General features: G+C 27.9%; 1 protein-coding gene across 2 annotated transcripts in view; it reads right to left on the bottom strand.

Annotated features, from left to right (window-relative positions):
- Positions 1-10,941, bottom strand: part of LOC111626510 (CCR4-NOT transcription complex subunit 2-like) — a 44,143-nt gene that overhangs the window by 6,978 nt on the left and 26,224 nt on the right. Inside the window, exons 2-4 of one of the 2 annotated variants that reach the window (XM_023369908.1) lie at positions 5,001-5,064; positions 4,718-4,925; positions 4,541-4,651 (exon numbers count right to left, since the gene is read on the bottom strand). In XM_023369908.1, coding sequence (XP_023225676.1) covers positions 4,541-4,651; positions 4,718-4,925; positions 5,001-5,061 — 380 coding nt within the window. In that variant the 5' untranslated portion in view covers positions 5,062-5,064. The remainder of the gene's footprint in view (positions 1-4,540; positions 4,652-4,717; positions 4,926-5,000; positions 5,065-10,941) is intronic. The other variant, XM_023369909.1, reaches the window with a different exon arrangement.

The following is a 10,941-nucleotide window of genomic DNA, read 5'->3' as shown; positions in this document are numbered from 1 at the left end:
GACCAAGACGATCATTCTATTTTTAAAATGTTGAATAATTTCAAATGCATTTTTAATGGAGGTAAATTAAAACTTTAATTACTATTGTCATTAAAAAGTTATTACAAATTTTAAGATATTATAAGCTGTGGAGAGGTTAAAAATATTTGTTGTAAATTTGAGGAACCAGTTTCTACATGGAAGAGTAGAGTATAGTTGTTGCCCTATTGTACATAGGCAGATGGTCATTTCATAAATAAAATAAAATTAATGTAAAATTCAGTGGAGTTGCTCCAAAGGTTAGAGAATGTTACACTTATGGATAAGGAATGGATGACAGTATTAGATTACAAAGCTCTGTACCCATCAATTAATTAAATTGCTTCCCTGTTTTTGTGCCCTGAGAGACTTTCTGTTTGCTAAAATTAATAACTATGAAATACCACAAGCAGATCTTGAAATTGGCAGATTTGATTTGCCACACATCTTTCTTTCAATCTGAAGATAAAACTTACCTGCAAGCACAGGGTGTACCGATGGGTAGCTCCATGTCAGCTATACTCTGCGAATTAGTGTTGCGTAAATTCAAAAGCCATATACTCCCATCGTTCCAGGAAGACATATTGTCTTATGCAAGATATGTTGATGATATCTTTATTTTGTGGAAAGATAATCGCAGAGTTAACCAGTTTATAAATCTGATCAATGACAATACATATGGATTAACTCTGGAGCTGAAGCAGGAAAATGGAAGCACTGTTAATTTTTTGAATTTATCTATAACTTGCAAGGAAAGGGAAATCAGAACAGATATATACCGGAAACCCAGTTATCTTCCTATTATCATTCCTTGGAACTCTGCAGACCCTAAGCATATAAAAAATGGCAGTTTTTCATTCATGGATAAGGACATGTATTGCACCAGTATCTGAGACACTTACAATAAGTTGAAATATATATGAAACATAGAATACAGCAAGGATACCATAGAGAAAGAATAGATGCTCTTATTACGAATTGTCAGAAACAACACCCCTTGCAGAGAGGGAATCAGCATAGGGAAAGAGTTGTGCTCAATTACATACCATTCCTCAAAGGAATGGTTAAAAAATTTACCAGAAATAAGAATATACAGATAGTTTACAGGTGTAATCCCACCGTATACAGACTCTTAAGGAATGATAAAGGCAGTTACAAATGCAACATGATGGCAGGGATATACTCTATACCGTTAAAGGACCATAGATTTAACTCCAACTTGGTATACATAGGAGCAACCATGAGAAACTTAAAGAAAAGAATTGATGAACATAAGCACTCAGTAAATAAAAACATAGACTCTATGGTGCTTGCTGCTTTTGCCAAACAGCAGGATATCATGGTCTTCTGGGATCAGGCATCGATCATCAAGGCTACAAGATCCAAGCAAGCCATGAAACATCTAGAAAAATTAGAGATTCACAAGGCACAGTTGAACACAAACTGTATCAATCATAGGGAAGCCGATGGATTGTCATCAGCATGGAAATCCTTCTATGATGAGTTGACGTAGTTTATATAAGCAGCAAAGTTAATTATGATAATTTTTACTGGATGTATATATTTTATTTTATTTCTTTATTTCGTTTTAATTAATTTGTATAGTCTTTGTGATTATTTAAGCTTGTTATATGTTATTGCAAATTTGTGTAACCGCTTTTTGAATTTTATTTTACGTAATTTCAAATTCTTCGTTCGATTCAGAATGATAACCGAAGATGATTGCTTAAAGCATGCAAAAACATTTTTAAGATATTAAAAATGACTTGCTGGAATGTTTAAAGGTTTTGTTTTTATTTATTTTATTAAAAATATTTTTAAGTATAAATATGCAAATAGTTAAATAGTATAATTTAATAATAACAGAAATTATTAAGATATTTTATAGTAGCAGAATGTTCAAATTTACAATCAGTACAAATTTTAAATTAAGAGATGAAGTTGTACTGATTTTCTAGAAGTCTTAAATATTTATTAAGATTATTGTTCTTTGATTTTATTTGAAGAAACTATGTTTATTCCCTAAGGTAAACAATTTAATTTCAAAGACCAAGAAAGCCCAGTGAGTGATCAGTTAATGAACATAATTCGTTCCAAAAACAGTTCGGATAGCGAACATAGTCCCAAGACTATGTTCGCTATCCGAACTGTTTTTGGAACATAGTCTTGGGACTATGTTCGGATAGCGAACATAGTCCCAAGACTATGTTCGCTATCCGAACTGTTTGTTAACCGATTATTGATTTACCATAGATTTTTGGAGAATTTGATTAATTCGATGTAGAGACCCACAAAAATAAATAAAAAATTATATACTTTCTTACTATATTTATTTACATGTAATAACAAACTAAAAGCAATCTGTCCATTTTTTCATGGATGGCATATCTTTGTTTCTCAGTTGTGATTTTTGTTACTCCTTTATTAGCTTGAGTCTTTTTGATTACATCTTCTTAGGTTAAATTTATCTACTGTAGATATGTTGAAGTCATCTGCCTACAATCAGGGGTGGATCTACATAGGGACTAATAGGGCTTGTCCTGGGCCCCCAAAATTGAATTATTTTCATTAACAATAAGCACTTATCATATAATAAAAAATAGTTAATATTATTAATATAATAATAATGATATATAAATGAATTTTAAACCCCAATTTAAAGATTCTTAATCTAACAAAAAATGGGACCCCATTGGACTTCAATAAGTCCTAGGCCCTGAAAAACCTAGATCCGCCCCTGCCTACACCTACAATATCAGACATCTTCTGCCCACTCTCTACCTTGGATATTATCTCTTGCTTACAGGACATTCCAATTTTCAGCATGTGTGTTGAGTGTTGAAACCAACAATTTGACATCATCAATGATGTTCCAACTTCAAGTACAAAGTGCTTAGTTCCCATAATTCCATTCTCAGCAAGATGGATTTCATTCAAATGTCACACCAATTATCCATAATTCATTGGAAAGCAGCAGTCAACATATCTATTGAGTGCTGAGTGTCTTGAGTCAGCGTTGACAACAGCATCACTTCAACATTAAAAAAAAAGAAAGACTTAACAAATGCTGAGATCAGCACTTAGCATTGAAAACTGGAATGTCCCATTAGTTTCTATAGTGAACACAGTTCTTGATACTCCACTCTTTTTAGGCATCATAATTATATCAGTTTTTTTTATAAAACATTCAGAAAAATACTTACAATTCAGAGAACAGAAATTAACTAGTGCAAAAAAGGTTATACAGTAGAGTGTCGATTATCCGAATCAATTGGGGACTGGAGTTGTTCAGATAACTTACTTTTCGGATAACCAATTATGTACGAAAAAATATATTAATTTATCCAGTGTTGAAATTTTTCTCCGTTGCGTGTCACTTTGCGTTGAATTTTCATCGATGTTAAGCCTAATGAAGACTATTGTATCATTAAAAATTATTTTTTATTTTGTACAAACAAAATAAATATATTGAAAAATATAAAAACAATAAAAAATTATACTTCAGAAGTTAATTTAGTATCAAAAACGTAAAATATTTGAGTAGCCCAAGACATAGCCAAAGATTGCAGCGCCACAGCACTTGCAAAAATTTAAATTTTCCGACTGGAATTCTTTCGGATGATTGACTTTCGGATAATCGACGCTCTACTGTATATACAACTGTGAAAATCTTGTTCCATAAACCATGTACATATGCCATTAAAATATAGTTTTACAAATCTTAAATGCAGCATTGCTTCTTGTGTTTGTTCTGTGAGGTGTTGGAACATAAGAATATTTTGCGAAATATGCACCTACAACATGTTGCAATGTCAAGAAACCTTTCAGTACAGACTCATTCTGAATAGAAATTAGCACACCATTACTCTTGAACATATGAAGCAACTTTTGATTTCACACTGTTGCAGCAGGGCATAGTGTTTTCAAATGTTTATGTAATCTTTGTAAACAATTTTATTTAAAAGAATCAAAATAAAAAGGCTGCATACCTTAGGGTTTTAAGTGCACATAAAACTGGACACTAGTTATAATGTAATTTGCTCAGACATTAATATTTTATATTAATTACATAACAAATAATTATGTAAAAATAATAAAAATATTAATATACAAATAATAAAATATTTTTATAAAGTGGAAATTTGGCACTAATGCTTAATTGTATTAATATAACCAACTTTTGTACTTATATACTTATCCAGATTTGTATCAGTGCAGTTAAGAAGGCCATTATTTCTTTGTCTCTATGCTGAATTTTTTATCTATGAAAATTTGTGTTGTAAATCATTTTTTATTTTCTGTCATAAACTGAGTTTTTCAGACTGTAATTATTAGATAATTAATAAATTTTATACAGTAGTTATATTATTAAATAGCTCTGTATACATTTTTTCATATTAAACTATATATTTAAATTAAATATATGAAATACGTTAAGATTTAATTATGATAATATAGATAAATTAAATTAATAATATAATAATAATTAATAATAATATTAAATTAAAACCTGTATATTTACCTGCCTAATGGAGCACCCATTCCTACAATCCTTTTCACATCTTGCGTTAGATGTCGTTGACTTGGCAATGCCCTGCTATTCATAGCTAAGATGTTTCGATTATGAGAAGAACTGTAAAAAAAAAAATAGTTTAAAATTAGCAATAATGTAAAAATAAATCCTAATATAAAATCATACTTTATAATACAATCATCAATATTTAACCTATTAGGAGATGGTTGCTGTGGAGGTAGACTGCTAGGCAAACATGATGGAAAAATGGGAACCCCTGAACTGGTAGGAGTCACATGCCCAGACAGCTGACTACCGCTGCTTCCCAACCTGGTTGGAAACTGCTGCCCTCCTAGACTTCTTGAAGTCTGTTGTAAACTTAGCCCACCAATACCTGCAAAACAGAATTCATATTATATCTGCATCAATAATTTTGAATAAAATGTAATTATATCAAAACATAACATACCCAGAGAATTACTCGTTGGTTGCCCATAACCAAATGGATGAGATGATGAAGGTGAAGTCATGATCTGAAGAAATAATTATTTTATATTAAGATCAAATTATTTTAATCATCATCACTCTAAATGTTATTATTAACTATAATAGAGCGTCGTTTATCCGAAGGTCGGTTATCTGAAGGAATTTCAGTCGACAAATTTAAATTTTCACCAGTGCTGTGGCGCTGTAATCTTTGGCTACTCAAATATTTTACGTTTTTGATACTAAATTAACTTCTGAAGTATAATTTTTTATTGTTTTTATATTTTTCAATATATTTATTTTGTTTGTACAAAATGAAAAAATAATTTTTAACGATACAATGGTCTTCGTTAGGCATCGACGAAAATTCAATGCGAAGCGACATGCAATGGAGAAAAATTTCAACACGGGATAAATTAATATATTTTTTCGTACATAATTGGTTATCCAAAAAATAAGTTATCCGAACAACCCCAGTCCCCAATTGATTCGGATAAACGACGCNCTTCATAGATTTCTTGTAAATATGAAATGTTAAAATATCAAGATAAACTTTGTTTAAATAAGTAAAATTGTTTATTCAGTTACAAATTTTGATAGAGGAATATATACAAATATACATATGTACATGAACACTTCTAATGAAGTAATAAATGTAAATTGAAAGTTTTTATAAATTCTATAATCCTTATCATAAGAATTATTTTTAAAATAATTATATATTTCTGGAATTTGATCATTTCAAACAGTTTCTCTTCAATAAAATTATAATCAATAATACATTAAATTTTGCCTGAAGATGCCTTTTTAAAAATGGAGAAAAATGTTTGCTTTCCAAAGTTTGTTTGCTGGTTTATTGGTTTAGTGACATAGAGGAACTTTTACATTAAATTTATGAAAAATTTCTTCTTTTACATCAGAAAATCATATTTTATAAAAATATCACATCCATTTATTTTTAATATTAAGTAACATATTTTGTTGAATTTTCAATTCACACAAATCTTTTTTTAATATTATCCTTTGTGTTGTGAAATTTATTTGACCAGTTATTAGTATTTAAATAAAATATTTCAATTTTGCAAATACTATTTTATGTAAAAGATTTTTGAATAATTATAATTTAAGTTAATTGTGTAAGAGTATTTAAAATTTATGTTCATTAATTTTAACATAAATTGAGAATTTCAAAATTTAACATTTTAATTATATCTTCTTATTTCTTGAAAGGTTTGAAACTTAAAATTTATTTAAATTCATTTTGTTTATTACACAGTAATGACATAAAATGTATATTATGCATAAACAATTTTCATTTTGATTGCATATTTTTAAATTCTCCATTTCTTTCTAAGCATTATCATAACATTTCCTAATCTAAAGTATGCCTATCATTGAGGGTGCATAAAGTACTTTCAGAGTTTTTTTTCCTATTAAATATTAAAAAATGAAATGAGTACTGTATAGTATCGATTATCCAAAACAATTCAAGACTGGGATCGGATAACTGATAATTTACAAAAAAATATATTAAACACAAAAATGTACTGTATATATTTTGTATCACACATCTTACAAATACATACCTTACATAAAGTAGTACATTAAAGTAGGCCTACAGTTTAGGTTGGCAGGGAGGGGGAGAGTACTGCAGTGCCACAGCACCAGTGGAAATTTGAATTTGCCAATTGGAAAGCTTTCAGTTAACCGATGTTTCAGTTGATTGGTATTCGGATAATTGATGCTCTACTGTAATTATTATTGTAAATCATGCAACATGCATGTGATAAAACATATGATACTAAAAATGAATTCCTAATTCATTAAGCATAAGTCAGTCAAATTGAGATTTAACTATACTATTTCCATATCTAAATTTTTGTTTAAGATGTTCTAGTTTACAAATAAAGAGTGAAAAATAAAAAGACACTTCTAGATAATAATTCTTTTGTAAATTCTATAATCCTTATCATAAGAATTATTTTTAAAATAATTATATATTTCTGGAATTTGATCATTTCAAACAGTTTCTCTTCAATAAAATTATAATCAATAATACATTAAATTTTGCCTGAAGATGCCTTTTTAAAAATGGAGAAAAATGTTTGCTTTCCAAAGTTTGTTTGCTGGTTTATTGGTTTAGTGACATAGAGGAACTTTTACATTAAATTTATGAAAAATTTCTTCTTTTACATCAGAAAATCATATTTTATAAAAATATCACATCCATTTATTTTTATATTAAGTAACATATTTTGTTGAATTTTCAATTCACACAAATCTTTTTTTAATATTATCCTTTGTGTTGTGAAATTTATTTGACCAGTTATTAGTATTTAAATAAAATATTTCAATTTTGCAAATACTATTTTATGTAAAAGATTTTTGAATAATTATAATTTAAGTTAATTGTGTAAGAGTATTTAAAATTTATGTTCATTAATTTTAACATAAATTGAGAATTTCAAAATTTAACATTTTAATTATATCTTCTTATTTCTTGAAAGGTTTGAAACTTAAAATTTATTTAAATTCATTTTGTTTATTACACAGTAATGACATAAAATGTATATTATGCATAAACAATTTTCATTTTGATTGCATATTTTTAAATTCTCCATTTCTTTCTAAGCATTATCATAACATTTCCTAATCTAAAGTATGCCTATCATTGAGGGTGCATAAAGTACTTTCAGAGTTTTTTTTCCTATTAAATATTAAAAAATGAAATGAGTACTGTATAGTATCGATTATCCAAAACAATTCAAGACTGGGATCGGATAACTGATAATTTACAAAAAAATATATTAAACACAAAAATGTACTGTATATATTTTGTATCACACATCTTACAAATACATACCTTACATAAAGTAGTACATTAAAGTAGGCCTACAGTTTAGGTTGGCAGGGAGGGGGAGAGTACTGCAGTGCCACAGCACCAGTGGAAATTTGAATTTGCCAATTGGAAAGCTTTCAGTTAACCGATGTTTCAGTTGATTGGTATTCGGATAATTGATGCTCTACTGTAATTATTATTGTAAATCATGCAACATGCATGTGATAAAACATATGATACTAAAAATGAATTCCTAATTCATTAAGCATAAGTCAGTCAAATTGAGATTTAACTATACTATTTCCATATCTAAATTTTTGTTTAAGATGTTCTAGTTTACAAATAAAGAGTGAAAAATAAAAAGACACTTCTAGATAATAATTCTTTTGTAAATTCTATAATCCTTTTTGTCCTTTCTATAATTCTATAATCCTATAATTCTATAATAATATTTTTTGTGTAGAAACACTAGAAAAAAAACAAATAAATAATATACAGGTATCCCTTATAAAACACAATTTCAATCTAACACAGTTTGAAAATTGGGGATATCCTCCATACAACACGACTTCTGGTTTCACTCTAATGCAGTTTTGGAAATCCTCTATACAAAATTTTACAATTTTTAAGTGTAAACTTTGTTATTCGATATTTTTTTATTCAAGTAAGCATGCATATTGCCTCAAATTTGCCCATGGATTTTAGAATATTGAAAATTTCATATTATTTTGTACTTTTCATCAGGTTTACTTTAATGAAAACTGATAGGCCAAGGAAGAAAAAAATTGCACTAACTTTCCTATCAACCAAGTGTCATTGTCATTGCTTTCAGATTTTAGCCTTTGAGACAACTGTGTTTTGTTTTTATAGATTAATCTTCATATTTAGTAAAGTTTATTTAAATATGTTTAGATAATTGCTATTAAAGTTTTTTTTTTAACTGTAGATAATCAATCATTCATAAAATAATGAATGAAATACAGCAGTATCTTGATATTTAAACAATTCACACAAATTCTGGAAAAGAGTTGCTTGGTCCTCAATTGAAGAAATGTGACCCACTAGAACAAATTTTCAATTAATAACATTTTTATTTTGTCATTCATAAACATTTTTCATGATAAAAATAAAAAATATGAAAATGTTGCTGACACTTCTGATCAAGATCAACAAAAAATAAACTGAGATGACGATGATACTTCATAAAAAGAAAATGCTTTCATATAACTAAAATTAATATTAATGCATAACACAGTTCTTTTAATTGAAATCGTTAATTAATTATTGATTGGAAATAAATTATCGATTGCTTCAATAAACACATTTCTCTTAGTGACGGAAAATAGTAGTATACTTTTGGTAACTTTTGGAACCTAACCCCATGTTCTGCAATAGTCCTTTGTTTTGTATAGCACAGATTTGAATAAGATGACACTTTTTGGAACATAACTACTGTCTTATATGAGAGATAACTGTATATAGGAAAATACAACACACTTTTAATTCGAGTATAAGAGTGCTATCACAAAAATTGCTAGAATACATAGCTTGCATCTACTTTTAAACTGACTTTAAAACACACATAACCTGCGAGATATATGTAGGAAATTACATATTGTATACAAATGTAAAAGAAATTTTTCAATCACCTTAAATAAAAAAAATTTACATTAAAACACTACGATCTATCAAAACAATTTTCATCAACCACGTAATATACAATTTGCTAATACTGATCACATTAACAAATTGTAATAACATAATATTTAAAAAAAAAATATATTTTATGGATAATTATTCAAAATAAAAATGTAATTTAATAATCACGAACGTAAAATTCTTCTTTTATAAAAGAATAATATTTTAATTGTCTTCAAAGTAATTTTCAACGTCGAATTATAATTTGCATCGTATCGATTACGAAATATTTTAATAATTTTCAGTCTGTGTAGGTATTTTTTTTTCTCGTTATAAATGCCCTTTAATTATGATTTTCTTATCTTATTTATTAGTTAAAATAAAGTCTTCGTTTAATTTAGAATTTAAACATTGATTAAACTGTATTTTGGGTTATTTTTCCTTAATTAAATTTAAAGGTTTCTATATTGATTTTGATGTGAATTCAATCACGATTATCTTTGTTTTGCTCCGAACATTACAGATTATAGGAATTAAACAATGTGAGTAAACTATAGAATATATAATTCGAAACGTAAGAATTAAAATTCTGTAAAAGTATCCATTTGATTATCTTTAAAGAATAACTTCATTGTAGCAGACTACATTCCTGTTATCACACACTTCAGCTATTCAAAAAACAATAGTAATATTCATGAAAGATATTCTGTTGCCGCAGAATTTTTAATATACAAGCTCAGATTAGATGTTTAAAATATTCTCTAACGTTTCTAAATTCCATAAAAATCACTTAATTCCTTAGTTTTTTTTATCTCGTATCAATTTACTTTTGATTTTATTTTATTTTGAGTTGTAGTTTAGAAAATATTTGAATTAAAAAAAAGTAGGTGATCTAAAGAACATTTCACTCTTTATGCAAGAACGTAATGGCTCTTTAACATATATATATTTTTATTATTTTAATGTTTTACCTTCACTGTTTAAAGCATAGTTTCACATTTTCTCTAACAGATTGAATTTTATTTATGTGCAGTGGACTCTCGATTTAATGAACTTTCAAAGGAATGACCAAGAATCAGAGTCCACTAGTATGTAAGCTCTCTTACAGAAGGATCAGCTGGACTATTTGATGATAAGAATCAAATTACGTGCACTTTTAAGCAACCTTTCTCCTGGATCTTATTATTAAACTTAAAATTCATTATAGAAAGTAATACTCGCACGTGTTTTCTGAGATTTTATATTTAAATAATTATATTTAGGGGAGATCGGGGCAACTTCGGCATGCGGGGCAAGTTTGTCAAGCGCTTTTTTTAAAAAACAAATTAAAAGGAGACTTTGGTTATAGGTTAGGCAGTTGAGTTTTATTGGTGGCTTGTTGAGTGTAGTGTTTTTATTGTTCTCCAACAAGCGTAGTTGAATTATCAAGCAAATTTTCATTTTCGTT

The sequence above is a fragment of the Centruroides sculpturatus genome, unplaced genomic scaffold (genome assembly GCF_000671375.1).
Source record: "Centruroides sculpturatus isolate CEXI.00-Female unplaced genomic scaffold, Cexi_2.0 scaffold159, whole genome shotgun sequence".
NCBI lineage: Eukaryota > Metazoa > Arthropoda > Arachnida > Scorpiones > Buthidae > Centruroides > Centruroides sculpturatus.
This window is presented reverse-complemented; position numbering and strand designations above follow the sequence as displayed.